General features: G+C 44.0%; 1 protein-coding gene across 6 annotated transcripts in view; it reads right to left on the bottom strand.

The window, feature by feature from the left end:
- The window catches only part of SLC14A1 (solute carrier family 14 member 1), a 56,671-nt gene that overhangs the window by 11,495 nt on the left and 25,888 nt on the right, over positions 1-19,288 (bottom strand). Inside the window, exons 1-6 of one of the 6 annotated variants that reach the window (XM_005224112.5) lie at positions 12,887-13,031; positions 12,193-12,256; positions 10,152-10,307; positions 6,858-7,011; positions 6,096-6,285; positions 4,781-4,909 (exon numbers count right to left, since the gene is read on the bottom strand). In XM_005224112.5, coding sequence (XP_005224169.1) covers positions 4,781-4,909; positions 6,096-6,285; positions 6,858-7,011; positions 10,152-10,298 — 620 coding nt within the window. In that variant the 5' untranslated portion in view covers positions 10,299-10,307; positions 12,193-12,256; positions 12,887-13,031. 6 annotated transcript variants of the gene reach the window in all.

The raw sequence follows: 19,288 nt of genomic DNA, 5'->3' as shown, positions 1-19,288 counted from the left end.
CAGTACTCTTGCTTGGAAAATCCCATGGACGGAGGAGCCTGGTAGGCTGCAGTCCATGGGGTCGCTAAGAGTTGGACACGACTAAGCGACTTCACTTTCACTTTTCACTTTCATGCATTGGAGAAGGAAATGGCAACCCACTCCAGTGTTCTTGCCTGGAGAATCCCAGGGACGGTGGAGCCTGGTGGGCTGCCGTCTCTGGGGTCACACAGAGTCGGACACGACTGAAGTGACTTAGCAGCAAAGTAAAAAGTCAACTCTCAGCTTATTTGGCTTGTGGAAAATTATGCTCTGGGGTTGTTCACAATGAGTTATAAATGTAGGTTTAAAAATATTTTTGATTGGGTCGTTTATTTTTCTGGAATTGAGCTGCAGGAGTTGCTTGTATATTTTTGAGATTAGTTCTTTGTCAGTTGCTTCATTTGCTATTATTTTCTCCCATTCTGAAGGCTGTCTTTTCATCTTGCTTATAGTTTCCTTTGTTGTGCAGAAACTTTTAATTTTAATTAGGTCCAATTTGTTTATTTTTGCTTTTATTTCCAATATTCTGGGAGGTAGGTCATAGAGGAACCTGCTGTGATTTATGTCGGATAGTGTTTTGCCTATGTTCTCCTCTAGGAGTTTCATAGTTTCTGGTCTTACGTTTAGATCTTTAATCCATTTTAAAGAACTAAACAGACATTTCTCCAAAGAAGACATACCGATGGCTAACAAACACATGAAAAGATGCTCAACATCACTCATTATCAGATCAGATCAGATCAGATCAGTCGCTCAGTCGTGTCTGACTCTTTGCGATCCCATGAATCGCAGCACGCCAGGCCTCCCTGTCCATCACCAACTCCCGGAGTTCACCGAGACTCACATCCATCGAGTCAGTGATGTCATCCAGCCACCTCATCCTCTGTCATCCCCTTCTCCTCCTGCCCCCAATCCCTCCCAGCATCAGAGTCTTTTCCAATGAGTCAATTCTTCACATGAGGTGGCCAAAGTACTGGAGTTTCAGCCTTAGCATCATTCCTTCCAAAGAAATCCCAGGGCTGATCTCCTTCAGAATGGACTGGTTGGATCTCCTTGCAGTCCAAGGGACTCTCAAGAGTCTTCTCCAACACCACAGTTCAAAAGCATCAATTTTTTGGCGCTCAGCCTTCTTCACAGTCCAACTCTCACATCCATACATGACCACAGGAAAAACCATAGCCATGACTAGATGAACCTTCGTCGGCAAAGTAATGTCTCTGCTTTTCAATATGCTATCTAGGTTGGTCATGACTTTCCTTTCAAGGAGTAAGCGTCTTTTAATTTCATGGCTGCAGTCACCATCTGTAGTGATTTTGGAGCCCAGAAAAATAAAGTCTGACACTGTTTCCACTGTTTCCCCATCTATTTCCCATGAAGTGCTGGGACTGGATGCCATGATCTTCGTTTTCTGAACGTTGAGCTTTAAGCCAACTTTTTCACTCTCCACTTTCACTTTCACCAAGAGGCTTTTTAGTTCCTCTTCACTTTCTGCCATAAGGGTGGTGTCATCTGCATATCTGAGGTTATTGATATTTCTCCCGGCAATCTTGATTCCAGCTTGTGTTTCTTTAGTCCAGCATTTCTCATGATGTACTCTGCATAGAAGTTAAATAAACAGGGTGACAATATACAGCCTTAACGAACTCCTTTTCCTATTTGGAACCAGTCTGTTGTTCCATGTCCAGTTCTAACTGTTGCTTCCTGACCTGCATACAAATTTCTCAAGAGGCAGATCAGGTGTTCTGGTATTCCCATCTCTTTCAGAATTTTCCACAGTTTATTGTGATCCACACAGTCAAAGGCTTTGCCATAGTCAAGAAAGCAGAAATAGATGTTTTTCTGGAACTCTCTTGCTTTTTCCATGATCCAGCAGATGTTGGCAATTTGATCTCTGGTTCCTCTGCCTTTTCTAAAACCAGCTTGAACATTAGGAAGTTCACGGTTCACATATTGCTGAAGCCTGGCTTGGAGAATTTTGAGCATCACTTTGCTAGCGTGTGAGATGAGTGCAATTGTGCAGCAGTTTGAGCATTCTTTGGCATTGCCTTTCTTTGGGATTGGAATGAAAACTGACCTTTTCCAGTCCTGTGGCCACTGCTGAGTTTTCCAAATTTGCTGGCATATGGAGTGCACCCTTTCACAGCATCATCTTTCAGGATTTGGAATAGCTCAACTGGAATTCCATCACCTCCACTAGCTTTGTTCATAGTGATGCTTTCTAAGGCCCACTTGACTTCACATTCCAGGATGTCTGGCTCTAGGTCAGTGATCACACCACTGTGATTATCTGGGTCGTGAAGATCTTTTTGGTACAGTTCTTCTGTGTATTCTTGCCATCTCTTCTTAATATCTTCTGCTTCTTTTAGGTCCATACCATTTCTGTCCTTTATCGAGCCCATCTTTGCATGAAATGTTCCTTTGGTATCTCTGATTTTCTTGAAGAGATCCCTAGTCTTTCCCATTCTGTTGTTTTCCTCTAAATGCAAATCAAAACCACAATGAGGTACCATTTTATACCAGTCAGAATGGTTGCGATCCAAAAGTCTACAAGCAATAAATGCTGGAGAAGATGTGGAGAAAAGGGAACCCTCTTACACTGTTGGTGGGAATGCAAACTAGTACAGCCACTATGGAGAACAGTGTGGAGATTCCTTAAAAAACTGGAAATAGAACTGCCTTATGACCCAGCAATCCCACTACTGGGCATACACACTGAGGAAACCAGAATTGAAAGAGACACATGTATACCAATGTTCATCGCAACACTGTTTATAATAGCCAGGACATGGAAGCAACCTAGATGTCCATCAGCAGACGAATGGATAAGAAAGCTGTGGTACATATACACAATGGAGTATTACTCAGCCATTAAAAAGAATACATTTGAATCAGTTCTAATGAGGTAGATGAAAACTGGAGCCTATTATACAGAGTGAAGTAAGCCAGAAAGAAAAACACCAATACAGTATACTAACATATATATATGGAATTTAGAAAGATGGTAGCGATAATCCTGTATGTGAGACAGCAAAAGAGACACAGATGTATAGAACAATCTTTTGGACTGTGGGAGAGGGTGAGGGTGGGATGATTTGGGAGAATGGCATTGAAACATGTGTAATATCATATAAGAAACTAATCGCCAGTCCAGGTTTGATGCAGGATACAGGATGCTTGGGGCTGGTGCACTGGGATGACCCAGAGGGATGGTATGGGGAGGGAGGTGGGAGGGGGGTTCAGGATGGGGAACACGTGTACACCCGTTGCGGATTCATGTTGATGTATGGCAAAACCAATACAATATTGTGAAGTAATTATTCTCCAATTAAAATAAGTAAATTTATATTAAAAAAATAAAAAAGAAAAAAATATTTTTAAGTATTTAAGACAGACGAAAAGAATATTGTTTAAGCAGCTAAAAGCCCCTGTATAAACTACTTGATCACGTGCCCTTCCCTCCCCACCAGAGGCAGCCTCAGTCTTCAACTTAGTACTGGAGGAAAAAGACTGTAAACTCAGGAGGGCAGAGGTTTAAGTCCTTGAGCAGTTGAACTGTGTGACCTTGGGCAAGGAGGTACCCTCAGTTTCCTTGCCTGTAAACTGGGATATCAGATTAGATGGTCTCTGGGCCCTTTTCGTTCCCTCACTTGTGGACCCAATCAAGGAGCCATGGCTTTGAAGTTAGAACCCCCCAGTTTTCCTGAACTCGGGGGAGGGTGTGGGTGACCCTGTGCAGTGATCCCTCTGGTCCTTGAACCTCATCTTCAGAACAGGTGGGGAGTTTCTCCTGAGGAGGTTGGCTGTGCCGGCAGGTTCTCCTGCACACACCTGTGGCTGCAGCCAGGGTGGGCACGCTGTCTGTGGTTGGCTGTGTGTATGCAGCCACACATCTCATGTGTGTGGAGCCACACATCTCGTGTGTGTGGAGCCAGCATTTTATATTTTGAATCTATCATAGTAAGGAGGAAATGTTTGCTTACAAAATGATTTAAGACAGTGTCAATATAGAAACCAGTTTGAAGGACTTAGGAGGGAATGGAATTTAGTAAAGAATTGCTTTGAGGGGGACAGGGGCAGGTGGGTAAGGGGGGTTACATAGGGACAGTGGTTCTCAGAGTGTGGTCCCTGGATCAGCCACCTCAGCACCACCTCGGAACTTGTTGAGATGCAGATTCTCAGGCCCCATCCCAGATGGACTGAATCAGGAAGCCTCAGGGAGGGAGCAGTAGTCCATGTTTTAACTGGCCCTGTAGGTGGTCTTGATAGTGTGCATGTTTGAGGACTCCTGATGGTGGAGAGTGCTTCTCAACTTTGGTTGTACTTTAGAATCCTCCAAGAGCCTTCAAAACCCCAGTGTCCTGGAAACTCCCCAAACCGATTATATCAGAACGTTACTGGAGGGGGGTGGGGGGCGGGAATGAGGTGTGAGGGGAAGCCACGTGCATCAGCATGTTTGAATGCTTCCTGTTTCCAATAGGTATATCCTGGATCTAAATAAAAAAGATAATTTTCTAGAAATTGCCATATATATAACATAAAATTTACCACTTAAACCATTTTAAGACGTTCAGTTTAGTGGTACGAAGTATGTTCACACTGTTATACAGCAATCACCACCATCCGTTCACGGAATATATCTCATCTTACAAAACAGAAACCCTGTGCTCACTAGGTAATAACATCCTCCACCCCCTCCTGCCCCTTATACAATTTTTTTTTTTTTTTCAAAAAGGCATTTTGAAAACCAAGTACAACTTACCACGTCATGGACATAGCAGATACAGGGAATAACAGCCACCAGAAATAGTTTCCCTTGTCCGAATAGATGGCCATGAGGATTCCCACCAGGGTAGCGTTGTAGCCCTGGAGCCCCGCTGTAATGGCGGACCTGTGGGCGAGAGGCACAGCTTGGACACCTCCCGGGCGGATGTTGGCTGGACGTGCCCGTGAATATCACTTCTAACTTCCAGATAATATTTACATTTGAAAAAGAGATTATATTTAGGGTTTTATTGCAAAGTCTCTAGAAACCAAATGCTAATCAAAGCATGAAACAGTAAAATATACATGGATAACATACAAATGCACTTATAGAACAACCCCTACAGAGGCAACATGCCTAAGGGGTAGAGAAAAGGAAATCAGCAAGCCAATGTAGTCTGTTTCCTTCTAGCCTTTCCTTCCAAAATTTATTATTTCTTTTGAATCATTAGGGTCTCTGACTTGAATAGAGCTTTTATTTGAAACTCTTCCCTAAGCCTGATTTCCTTGCTGAGAGGTGTAAGATTCTTGAAATGTAAATTCAGCTCCACAGTGTCTTTGATTTTATCAACACAAGTCTTCCAACTTAGAATATACTTTCATCTTCTTCCACTTTGTTGTTTCCAGATATACATTTCCAAATTATTACAAAGAAAAACAATCCCTTTTACTTGGCAAATTATTCCATTCAACTATATGCATCTTTAGCACCTAATTTTTTTCTTGGGTCCCTTTCTTCCCAGCATTTAACCTTACTTCCAAATGTTGTCCTATGGATTAAGTTTCTACTCCTGGCTAAAATGGTACCTTTTCATAACTGGGGACTAAAATTTATCTCTCTGGAAGCTGAACTAACCTTTTCACTGTGCAGGAAGAATGAATTTGATAAACTAAGCATGGAACTAAGATATAATGGGATTAGTGGAATTATTAAGCCACTAAAACTTTTCCTGAATTCATATGCATTTTTTTGTCCAAATAAATAAAATGCTGATGATAAATAATTGATCAATCATTGAAGTAGACTCCCTTTGGACTGTAGGGTCTTATACCTTAGTTATTATTTATAAGAATTACTTATAGCTTAATTCTGGTCACATGTATTGCCAAAAGGATCTGGCTGCTTATTCGGGTACTATGAATAAGAGGCTATAAATGATTTCCTGATTGCTGACTAAAGGCAAATATAAAGCATTCTGTGGAATAAAGGTTGATTCTCCAGGGAGGGTGGGGCTTTATCACTATTGCCCAGGGTCACTGGTTGGCTCCTGTGTTCTCAAGCAAGAAGCAGAGGCTTGGAGGGACATGCCTACCTGTCCTGGCTGAGTAACAGGGCCGTCAGGGTGGAGACCACTGTTCCCACACAGCCATTGAGTGCACACCAGGGATTCTGGACCAGGAGTCCCACCAGAATCAGGATTCCACTTATGGGGTTGCTGACAAACACAACTTGGGATATCCCCCGAAGAACCCAGTCGACGAACTGCAGAGCCTGGGGTTTGTCTGGAAGAGATGAGATGGGCAGAGCTAAGGAAATGGTGGGGCAAATGGGGCTCCTTCCCGAGTCTCCTTCCCAAGCCTACCCTGAGCAAAATCCCCTCAGAACAAGGTGAGGCTAACTTTGGATATTCCTTGAAACTTTTTCTCTGAACTCTTTCCCCTTTAGTGACCCCCAGATCCTTGGAAGCATCCAGATCTGCTTTAGTGACACCCAGATCCTCTTTCTGCTCAGTCCACAATGTCCATACTAGAACCCCAGTTCCAGAAAGCATTGAATGGACTTATTTAGTATGCTTAGAGGTTTACACCCTTAAGCCAAAGGAATAAATCACCAAGAGTAAAATTTCAGTTTTTAAGCACCAAAATTACAAGGTGGAACTAGGTGTCTTCCTCGGACATGAACAGGACCACTGTCTCCATTAAAAAGAAAAAGAATGGAAGAAGGTCTCAGGTTAGAAGATAAAAAGTTTTAAAAAAATGGAAAGAAAAGCAATACAAGATAGGGGAGTATAACTGAAGATTTTAGTAGAAGAACCATCTCCCCCAACGCCACTTCTCCAAGGTGGTGTAGATACCTTTAAGCCAGTTGGCAAATTCTTTCATGTCACCAGTGATATAGCCAAGTGCCTTGGGGAGGCATCTTCTGCCTCGACCTTGTGGAGCCTGATTTCCACCCTGGTCCAATTTAACTGCAGTGGGGTTGTCATCCATGGATGTCTCTTCTGGCTCCTTGAGGAAAGAACGGAGCTCATGAACAATCTTAATGTAGAGCCCTTTGGACTGGCCAGTGTGGGGTTTGACCACAGTAGCCACACAGGATGAGTTTGAAGGCACTTCATCTGGACCATGACAATCCCACGGAACTAAGAAAGCACCATTTTCCTCTTGAAATATTGTCAGGAAGATCATTATCAAAACCCAAGCCCTAGGCTACTTTTGTCATCACTGTTTTTAATGTCACCATGAGAAGGTTCTGGTCTTTAATTTCATAAGGTTCAGTTTCTAGCTCAATGAATATTTATTGAGCACCTATATCCTACACTCAAAGAGCTCAGTCTAGTGGGAAAAAAATTAAAAATAGTTAATTTCAACATAATGAGTCAGAAAATGATACAGAAATAGCTACAATCAAGTACTTAACCTTTTTGCTCCAATGAAAGGAGCCAGATGTCAGGTTACAAAATGATGCTCACTAATGCAGACCAACCAGCTACTTTCTAAGACAAGCAGCCATTTTAGATTCAATTTTTATTTTACAAAAACAGGCTTTGTTTTAAAAGTTTGAAAGAGAAGAAATGTTTACAAGACAGTGTGTGTGTGTTGATATAGCCTAAGAACTGTGCCCTGCCCCACCACAGAATATTCACTCTCCAAATCAGAGATTACGTCCTGACTACATCTTCACATCAGGTAGCTGCTTCATATATTCTTTATTTTTGAAATTGTTATTTAAGTGTTTAAATAACACTTAAGTGTTTATTTAAGTGTTTAAATGAGCAAAATAGTTAAATAAATGAAATGTGCAAATCGACATAAATTGGGGACTATACATTTATATACATAATATATACATTATATATTTAGTATGTTCACTAAAATATTGAGAATTTGGGCTATATCATTTAAAAATATAATTTACTAAATCTAAACTAGAAAAAAGACTGGCAAAATAATCTTCCACAAAGATATAGAAAATGGAAAAAGTGGAAGTGGGCTAGCTGTTGAAAACCAAAGAATTACAACTTAAGAGCTGTACACTGTAAGAGTGTACAGGGCATACTTACAGTAAGCATGCCTCAGGGAAATACTAACAGTATGACCATAACTTGTGCTCACTACAAGACTCTTCACTTCTCATGTTGAGTGTGCAATAACAAAGCATCAGCATCCTCAGAATATTGTACCCTGTAGACAAAAGTGAAGGTTTCATGGTGCTGATGGGAGATATAAAAGAGTACCAATGATGTCATCCCAGAGGTAGGCAAAGGGAGAAAGACCATGGCAAAACCACTTTGAGTTTGCAAGAAAAGCAAAGAGCACAGCCAGGCCAGTGTGCAGGAGGGGAACACCAAAACCATCAGACCCCAGGGGGCACAAGTGTGGAATGCTGAAGCCACAGGCACGTAAGACGTGACCAAGGAAATACCCAAAACCCATGCAGTTAAACCAACTCGTCTTCTCCCTGCAACCAGGCTGTGAATAAGGGTTTCTCATGCCTATTTTTGGCCTCACTGTTCTTCCATTTACCATACCCAACAAAAAGCTATTAAAGCCCAATTAACAGGTAATAAAAGTTATGACTTTTAAAGTTTTTATTTTTTGCAATTCTGATTTCAGTTTTGGCTTCTATTAATCCCAGTACAAAAATCCATGTAACTCATTTTTTATTGAGTCAAGATTGTACTTCAATTGTATTAATTCACTGCCAAATAACCATTCTGCTTTTAAACGATGCCCAGCAATTCCACAAAGTAGAGGCTGTTTATGCAATGCATTCTAGACCAAGGTCATTTTGGTTTGGCAAAATAGTGATAGAAACCAGCATTTGTGAGACTTCCAATGAAGCTTGGCATTAAGAGATTCTTAAACTAAAAACTGCTGGAGGACAGGAACCAAATCTAAGTCTATGTGGAGCTCAGCTGGCCTGAAGTTAAACAATGAAAACCTTTTGAATTGTTAAGAAATTATGAAAAATTTGGGTTTTATTTCATAATCTAACTGATAGCTATCATTTATTTTCATTTATCTCTCTTTAAACATAGTAACTAAGGTATTGCTTGGTAAGCCCTTTCCTTAGCTATCGTGACCCCGTTCTCAAAGTCACACATCCTATGAGAGGCATCAGGCTCCAGTCCAGACATTGACAAGAAACTGCCTTGAGTTTCTGCAACTGGGTAGATCCAGCTCTACAGAGGCAGCACTGAATGAAAAGATTAAAGTGGGCGTTTTCCATTAAGTACAGAAGCAAGTAGATACAGGGGTTATCCCAGGGTGGACAAATTCCTGTTCTCAAAATTCCCAGCATTTATTTATTTATTTTAGAGGGTTTTCAATACATCATCACCTCAGAGATTTTGGAGATACAGATACAAAACCTGATATTCTAACTGGCCAGACACGATTGAGAACCTGACTGGCTAGAGTTCCCTGCCCAGACACCCAAAGTTGGATAAAGATTGAACCATTGATCTGAATCTTCAGCCAGCATACAGAAGACTTGCTATGCTTTGTCTTTCTAGTATCCATATATGGGGGTGGGTGGAAGGGCTACCGTGTAATAGAGGGATAGATCTTCTCATGAGTTGATTCCCCAGGGAATCATTTATTCTGAAGTGAACACTATAGAGCTCTGGGAATCCTGATTACTCGTTCCAGAACTCAGGCATGAGAACTCGTCGTGAGAAACCAGTAACAGTTGTAGTTCACCCTAGGATGTAATCATGCTACACTCTTTGTGTTTCTATAGGGAACTTTTAAAGTCCACATATCCTAATTGGGTAGGCAATACAAGGTGATGAAGCAGGAACTAAGTTCAAACTTCTCAAATCTAAGTAGGTCATTAAATTTCACCTGAAAAGACAGGACAAGAAAATATAAGGAATGAACTCTATAAAATAGAAGCAAGATAAATAAAAATCCCCAGAATGCTTTTTTCCTAGCTTTTCCATAGTTGTCCAAACTCTGCAGCACAAAGGTCCAACATCTAAACCAAGACGAGTGTCGTGTGAGTTTCTAGACCAAGACCCCTGTGCATCAGGCTCAGGCCAAGCTGCACCGCTCAGCAGAGCATGAGGACCCCACTTCCCAGGCTCGGTTCAGAAAAGACACAGCAGAGTCACAGAGACAGAAGCTGTACGAAGGTAGCATACCTGTTCTTCTGGCCCCTGGACCACGGCCAAGTTTATCCAGGGGAAGACTCTGTGCGCTGCCTCACCAGATTTTTTTCCAAAAGGGCCCCTCCAAAGAGGACCAGGATAGGCGTCACCAGCAGCGCCAATCAAAGACCGTCCACTCATCCTTCCTTTCTTTCCATATACGACAAAGGGCAAAAATACATGAATCAGCAGAAATCGTGCCCTGCCTGTGATGTGAAATGCAGGGTAGAGCTCTCCTAGGGGGTTCCTGGGGAGAGGAGACCTCAACAAAGAAGGCAGACTTCTTCATCAGCTAGAGCTCCATCAGCAGAGATGATGAGCTGACTGTAGACACCGAATGTTCATTTTACTTCGCTTAAAACAGAAGAAAAAACTGGCAAGCCATCCTGCACCGCGACCCACGTACAGATCTTGTGCTCCTGTGTTTCTCCACGGGCAGGAAGCTGACAGGTCTGAAGCCTGTTCCAGAGGGCGTGGTGGGCTTTGGGCTCTGAAACACTTCAGGTGAACTCTTAGGGCTCCATCTCGGGGATGGAGCCACAATTTCCTTCAGCCTTGATCTTTACAAACGTGAGAAGAAGCCCTGGTATGGGTTCTATTTTCTGTAATAAGATGCTAGCTAGCCACACTTGCACAGCAAAACCCCAGTCTAAGAGACTGCTAAATGGCATTATTTTCCTTCTATCTGAATAAGAATTGGTAAAAATCAGACATCACCTTGTTAATAACAAACAATTCATAGTTATATTCAACAGGTGTGACAACCTTTTGTTTCCCTTAAAAAAAAATAGAAAAAAAACTTCCATTATATCCAAGGATAGCATTCTTCCTTTAGAAGTTCCAGAAAAGTCATATGTTTGGTATTTATTTTTTTCTTCCTCTTTAATTACTTTCTTCCACTGGCTTGGTTTGAAATCTGAAAACTTAACACTCTGCTAGAATGTTTCAGAAAAATCCATAGTTGTGGAAAACTTTACTGACAGGTCTGTGGAAAAAGTTGTGTGTGTGTGTATGTACATTTATCCATGGTTAATCAATCTGGCTAACACCAAACAGGTGGGTTGCATTATGCATAGTTTTGTTTGACAAAGAGCAACGTTAAGAAACCCAATAATAGGGCTCTCATATTTAGTTTAAAAAACAAAAGAAAGAAAGAAGGAAAGAAAAAGAAAAGAGACAGGCAGGACTGTCACATTCCCCTGTCATGTTTCCCCAGCACCAAAATCACTCATGTCTGGGAAAATGACATCCTTGAGCTCAACATCGATATTTTCTAAGAGCCAAGAGAGAGAAGAAGTTGGGAGAGCATATAGTTCAAGCCTTCATTTTATAGAGGAAAAAACTGGACTCCAAAATTTGGACCATCCATATTCACTCAGCAGGACAGCCTTACAGAACAGGTAAGCCCTGGTGGTTCTTTGTCTTCCAGGCTGGAACCATACATACTGATGTCCCCAAGCGGGTGTTAGGGCTCAGTAACATAGTGGACACAGTCTGTCTTCATGGCCTCCCTGACGTAACCCTGGGGAGGGGGGTGTTGAACAACAGCAAAGGTTGTTTCACCCTGTGTCCTTGCCAGAAGCAGTGACTCTTCTGACAAACAAACATCTCACCATGCCCCCAAGTAAGCCTCACTCCCTTGTGTCACAGACATATCCACAACAAGGCCTCTGTGTGTTGAGGTTAATATCCCGAGAATATTCTAGAAGCTACACCCAGTGAGCTTACAATAGAAGTCAGAAAGCACTTTTGATAGCACAGATCACTTAGTGCCACAAAGCAGGACTCATCATTCTGAAATATCAAGATTTCAGTTTAACAACACTTCTTATAGGAAATACAACTCATTCTATTGTCAGCATATATTAGAAATTTGTATAATTAGAGAGCTCGGAGAGTCTTTAACTTCTATGCTTCAAGTATCCGTTTTAAAAATAATGCAAAGTTTTGGACATAGATATGGAAGAAAGCATATAAACATTCATGCTCTATCATAATTAGGAGACTTCAGCATTGACATTTATGTGATACTTACAGAACTCGTTATGTTAGGCAGTTTTTGAATCTAAGCTGTGGGAAGTGCTCAGCCTTCTCTAAACCTGTGATGAGAAACAGAAAATGCTGTCAGGTATCCTGTCTCTTGCTTAAAACACTCTCCTTGGAACACACTCCCTTTGAAGCCTTGAGGTCTGAATTCCACAACAGAAAGTGTAGTTGAAAAGAAGTTGCCAAATTTGTGCTTGCAGTGGGACTCGTTCTCCCAAAGCGTGTTCCAGTGTCCTCCCTCCAGCATGATGGTACATGCAGGGTGATCTGGAAAACTGTACTTGGAAAGGGCCATTCCCAATACCCACTTTTTTTTTTTTTCAGTCGTATTGATAGATCTCCAATTTTACTTATTTCAAGAACACAGCCTCAAACTCCTATGCAGCGTCGGTGAGCACCTCAACTGGACTCCTCGCTGAAACCCTCTTGCACGCGGAGCTCTGGTGCCGATCCACCCTGCTGCAGAAACTATGAACCAAGACAGCTTTCAAGCATCCAGGAAGAAGCCTGTGATTTGGGTAAATGGTTTGCTAGTCTACCAGAATTCTAATTTTGTGCTTTTACTCAGTTCCAATCATCTGGAACATATATCTCCGATAAAAAGAGAAAAATTAGAGAGGTCTAAGGCGACAGCCCTCCCACTATGAACAGTTGCAAATGAACAGACACAGGGGAGTACTCACATAGCAGCTGGCTTCCCGGGCAGAAGGCACTGGCTGATAAAGCCCTGCTGGGCTCTATTAAAAGGGAGGTGCTTAGGAGGAGGGTGCTGGGGGAGGGACCCAGAGCTTTTACACTCAGGACCCACTCTGCTTATCTGTGCATCTGGCTGTCTCCTCCCACTCTAGGCACAGGGCCAAAGCACTGCCGAGGAGCGGGCCCCCTGTCCTGTACCTTCTGTCTGTCTGTCCCTGTTCTTGACTTGGTGCCAGCAACTTTGCCATCATTTCTGGGGCTTCCCAGGTCTTTGTCCAGCAGCAATCCTGCTTGAGCTCATGGTTATCTTCCCCTTGCAGTTTCCTCTGGAGCCTACCCTCACCCTGGGTTGTTCTGGGGAAAACGTGTAACTGAAAAGGATCAACAGAGTGTCACTTCAACTGAAAACATAGAGACAGGTTGCTGTGCGGCAGACTTTAAAGTTTAAGTGGTAGCTCCCAGGTGGAATGTTCTCTTAGACTTGACGTGGTTTCTGCTCAGGTGTAGGAATCCAGGAAAGTTCCATGGGGTGTGGGGTGAGTGTGGGGAGAACCCAGGTCCACAGAGTGTTTTCTGGGAACCAACCTGCCCTTTTCCCCAGTGAGGAGGGAAACAAAAATATAAATGTTGGCCTGGAATGCCCCTCTTTCCAGGTGAGAATCCCAGGACAAACTCTGCTGCCTTTAAAAGTCAGGAGGCAAACATTCTATAGCAGATATATCTAAAATTCAAGAGAAGAATCCCTTTCTTCTTCATTTTTTCCCTTAAATTTCAATTTTGTGGCCTGTTTTGAGATCACAAACAGAAGTGAGGTGAACTGTAGAATGCTTCTGCTGCTGCTGCTAAGTCGCTTCAGTCGTGTCCAACTCTGAAGAAAAGCAACTAATGGGCAGAAGCTGGAAATACTGGATGATGCTAGGGTACAAAGCACAAACCTTGATGTTAAACCGGACAAGTGATTTAAATTCTGTGAGCCTGTTTGTGTTAGCTATTCAGTCACGTCCGACCCTTTGTGATGCCACAGACTGTGGCCCACCAGGCTCCCCTGTCCCTGGGATTCTCCAGGCAAGAACACTGGAGTGGGTTGCCATTTCCTTCTCCAATGCATGAAAGTGAAAAGAGAAAGTGAAGCCGCTCAGTCGTGCACACAATTTTGAAAAATGAAAACCCCACAGAAAGCTGTGCAGGTGTCCGTGGGGCCTCCTGCCTGCCTGGACGAGCTGATAGCCCTTGTCAGGGAGGCCGCCAGTAACTCTCTGGCTCCACCCGCTGGACACCAGCCAAACCACAGCCTCCTTGCTTTCCTGGGGATTCCCTCCCTCCCAGTGTCCCCAGAGGCTCAATGTGTGTATCTGGGGCCTGGGAGAAAAACTACAAACCCAAGTTCATGGCCAGAATTTTGAGGTTCAGGCAAATCTCCTGCCAACATTTTCTTCCTGGTAAAGATTCCTCGGGTTACGCTGAAGGGGAAAAATGAATCATAAGAGGATAGACTGAGAGCCTGGCATAGGAGTGAAAGGAATCACACTAGTGTATCTGTGAGCTCTTTATGCAAATGGACTACCATCCCTGACGGTGATAATAACAGTAACAGTGATAGTTACAGTACGTATTGGAATTGGACAAATGGCTGGGCATGCACTCTGTGTGCTGGGCACTGAGCTGAGCACTGGATCTGCGTCAGTCATTTAACCATCACAAAAGTCCTATGAGGTTAATGCCATTATTCCCAGTTTGCAGAGGAGCAAACAGAATCTGCCTGCAATGCAAGAGACCTGTGTTCCAACCCTGGGTTGGGAAGGTCCCCTGGAGAAGGGAATGGCTTACCCACTCCAGTATTCTTGCCTAGAGAATTCCATGGACAGAGGAGCCTGGTGGGCCACAGTCTGTGGCATCACAAAGGGTCGGACGTGACTGAATAGCTAACACAAACAGGCTCACAGAATTTAAATCACTTGTCCGGTTTAACATCAAGGTTCGTGCTTTGTACCCTAGCATCATCCAGTATTTCCAGCTTCTGCCCATTAGTTGCTTTTCTTCAATTCACTAATTACCTTAATGAACTCAAGCATCAACATGTATCTCTAGACCTCAGCCTGAAGCCAGCTCCACTCGGCACCTAGACCGCCTGCTGCCTCAGTGGCCTGAGTGGGCTGGTCAGGGGTGGAGGGTGTTTACTGAGTCTGAAGTCTTCTTGTGGAACCAACTCCTCCCCACCTTTCCTCCCTGCCCTCTCCCCTGGTCCTTGAAAAGGCACACCTTAAATGCTGGTTACAAAACACAGCCGTGCTGTATGGTCTGACTAGGTAGAACAAAGCACATGGGATTCCCAGTCAGGCAGACCTGAGTTTGAATCCTGGCTTCGTCCCCGTGTGCCCTGAGGTGCGTCACCATGTCTGGCCCTCAGGTTTCTCACTGTAAAATTGAATAAGTTGACTCCTTTGTAAGGCTGTGATGAAGTTTTGCAACCGCGTTTGTAAATCTCTGTACCTGATGCATGGAAGTGGCACCATTCCAATATCTGCCCTTCTCAGTCTGGGTTGGTTTATCCTTGAGGATTCCTGAAAGGGTCCCTGTTCCCAGCCTAAACCAGGAGAAAAGGCTTCTTGGCTCTGACATCTGAAGGGGTGTAGTTATGAGCGCAGAGACAACTTTTCAGCAAGAACCATGAGGTGGGCAGGCGGCAGCCATGTTCTCTCACTGCAAGACCCCCAAGATGCCAGGGTCTTGCCGGGTGGCTGTGGCTTTGGAGAGAATCCTGCACTGGATGTTAGAAGGATAACCGGGCGCCCAGTAACAAGTGCATACAGAGGTTCCTGTTAGAAGGATAACCGGGCGCCCAGTAACAAGTGCGTACAGAGGTTCCTGTTAGAAGGATAACCGGGCGCCCAGTAACAAGTGCGTACAGAGGTTCCTCGGGGCTTCTGCACGTGCGCTCAGTTGCTCAGTCCTGTCTGACTCCTTACGACCCCATGGACTGTTGCCTATCAGGCTCCTTTGTCCATGGAATTTTCTAGACAAGAATACTGGAGCGGGTTGCCATTTCCTTCTCCAGAAGCTCCAGAACCCAGGGGTCGAACCCGCGTCTCCTGCATTGGCAGGTGGATTCTTTACCACTGAGCCACCTGGGAAGCCCCAGGTACTTTCAAACAGCCCTGATTTCACAGTTTCATGACTTCTTCTCAGCCCCTCCTGGTATCATTTATTGAGTGTTTGGGCACCGATGTTGTTTCCCTTCCCAAGTCCCACCTAGGCCTCTCCTCGCCGAGCCCCTCCTCTCCTGGTCCTGTAACCCTCTGTCCACCTCAATCCTCTTTGACTTTCTCCACCGAGTTTCTGCCCCTGGAGGCTCCTTCTCTCCCTGCCCACCTTGTGCAAGTGTCCACACCCAGCTCTCTTCCCTCTGCCTGTCCGCACTGCGCTCCTGGGAGCTGAACACAGGTATGTCCATGTTCCTCTCACAGTGGTCACCGCTCCCCGCCCAGCCCTGTGACAGCTCTGCTATTGTCTTTTATTTTAAAAATATATTCTATGGTGTGCAGTCCCACCTGGGCTGGAGAATACTAGTAATTCTTTTTTTTTTTTTATTGATATCAGATCTCTTTCTTTCCAGAAAGCTTTTGAGGAAGTTTATAAAAATAGACGTGAGAGGAAATAAGAGCTAGATGAGGAAATGGAGAAGAAGGAAGAACAAAAACTATGGATAATGACACAATTTAACTATTTTCCTAGCATGTCTTACATTTTTAGGTATTTTAAAAAATGTCTTTTTTTGACCCAGAAATTATCCCAGCACTATGTCATTTTGGTTGCTGCTGGATGTTGATTTATCAACAAGCAATTTGACATTACAGATAATTTGCACCACAGGTATCAGGGGGCAGGGTCTACACAGGAATTCTGCAGAAGAGGAACCGGCAGAGGGCTCTTCTGAATCCAGAGCAGGGCCTTTCTAGATGGGAGAGAAAGTGCTAAAGAAAAAGCAGACAGACTTGTCTTCCTATCCTGCCGACCAGCACCACCCCCTCCCCACCGCCCCCCTCCCCCCACACCCGCCGCACAGAGAAGCAAAGACCACAAACTGAGCACAGAAAGTCCCTCTGCACTGTGTTCTGGGCCCACAGTGTTTGGTTTGGTAAACAGTCAGACAAATAGGCTCCAGACAAGAGCCAGACCCCCCACTGACCCAGAATGCCATTCAAGGGGACCCTTTGTGGTAAGAATTCCTGAGACATGGAGCCAAGTGGCGTAAAGTGCACAATTTCTACCCGCTGCACTGCCTGTCCTGGCCAGGGAAGCTTGGGGATGGGTGATGGCTGGAGGCACCGAGGTGCCTACATTTTTGTTCTTAAACAATGCTGTTGTGCAATTATTCAGCTCCACTGAATATCTGGTTGTTTGTCCTGCACACAGCAGAAGCATGAGAAAACCTCATGGGGATCTACCTATGACTTTTATCAGATCCCTTCTGTCCATGCGTCACTTTCTTTCCAGCTCTCAAACTCAGGCTAGTGTCAGGAGCATCATGTAGCTCCTCTGGTATCCTCAGCCAGCACCTAAGGTAATGCACTGCGCAAATGCACCGAGTCAAAAGGGGCACCACTAGCATTCAAGACCTTTATGTATTTTCTGCAACAAAACTCCTATAGAAGGCAGTAAAATGTTCTGATGAAAGGAATGCTGGGGTGCCTTTGCATGTAGTGGCCTTACTTGTGAGCAGTGACCCTGCTGGTGCTTTTTTTTCTTCATAATTAAAAAAAATAATACTTTCCCAAAGAGGGACAGTAGGGAAAAGGGTTGGAGGACAGTAGTTTCAATCTCTTTAGATCAGGTAGAAAGAAGGGACTGGAGTGTTGGGGAAAATGAGGGTTGGGGACTGGCATGGCCCTGTCTCCCTGACCATCTCTTGAGAGTGATTTATAATCATCAGATTGCCTCCTGACTATTAAAGATATTGGCCAAGAAGAGAAGGGGGATGGCCTGACCCCCAGCATTGCCAATGAAGCTCTCTGAGCCAGTGGGCTCTTGGCAAAGACATCAGCCACTGGGGGTGGGTAGGATGGACTGAGGTCCACTCCCAGCCAGGCACTGGGATGGGTGCTACTCCCTAGGGAGCCTTGAGGAGAGAGCTGGCATTTGTGTAGTCAAGAAGTTGCAACGACTGGATAGATATGCTAAAGTAAGGCTGCTCTCCGGAGCCGAGGAGGTGGCAGCTGGCTCAGGCTCCTCACAGTTGCCCTAACTGGAGGCTTAGTGTCTGCTGGCTATATGGTGTTGCCGCTCAGCCTGATTGCTTTCTATTATTATCCACTACCTCTCACCCACTGGCTGCCAAGATTTAGAGAAGGATTCTGAGTCTCTTAGCCCTCATCCCTCCTCCCATTCCTCTTGTCTCTTCTATTCCTGCTGTTGGCACCTGTCAAGGCTGGGGTGGGGGCCAAAGGCAGAGGGACCTTGAGGGCACACGATTCAACCACCTGTCTGATCAGTTGGCTTAAAGTTGGACCACACTGCACCCTCAATCTCTTGAACTGGTAAATTGAGCTGTCATAGCATAAGTCATATTCCACTGGCCACAGATTTGTATCAGAGCCTGAGTAATCCTATAATAATGTTGGCATAGGAAATGCAGTTGTGCTGGGATAGTATGACAGACATGGGGAGAATTTTCATGCACCTCTGAGATTGTCCTGTTGTTAAAGAAAAAACTTGAGTTCATGTTTTATTCAAAACCAAAATTAAACCCGGTGGAGAAATACTTACGTATTTTTTAATCCACATCTCTTATTAGAACTTAAAAAAATCAACTAAGCCTTCAGTCAGTTCAGTTCAGTCACTCAGTCATGTCCGACTCTTTGTGCCAGGCTTCCCTGTCCATCACCAAATCCCAGAGCTTGCTCAAACTCATGTCCATTGAGTCTGTGACGCCATCCAACCATTTCACCCTCTGTAATCCCCTTCTCCTGCCTTCAATCTTTCCCAGCATCAGGGTCTTTTCAAATGAGCCAATTCTTTGCATCAGGTGGCCAAAGTATTGGAGTTTCAGCTTCAGCATCAATCCTTCCAATGAATATTCAGGACTGATTTCCTTTAGGATGGACTAGTTGGATCTCCTTGCAGTCCAAGGGACTCTCAAGAGTCTTCTCCAACACCACAGTTCAAAAGCATCAATTCTTCTGCGCTCAGCTTTCTTTATAGTCCAACTCTCACATCCATGCATGATAACTGGAAAAACCATAGCTCTGACTATATGAATCTTTGCTGGCAAAGTAATGTCTCTGCTTTTTAATATGCTGTTTAGGTTTATAGCACCATTATCCTCTGCAGAAAGCTATTTGAATTAAAAAATTATTTGAGTATTTAACATTACAATGCAAAAGTAGTGATAG

Source organism: Bos taurus, chromosome 24 (assembly GCF_002263795.3).
Source record: "Bos taurus isolate L1 Dominette 01449 registration number 42190680 breed Hereford chromosome 24, ARS-UCD2.0, whole genome shotgun sequence".
Taxonomy (NCBI): Eukaryota; Metazoa; Chordata; class Mammalia; order Artiodactyla; family Bovidae; genus Bos; species Bos taurus.
This window is presented reverse-complemented; position numbering and strand designations above follow the sequence as displayed.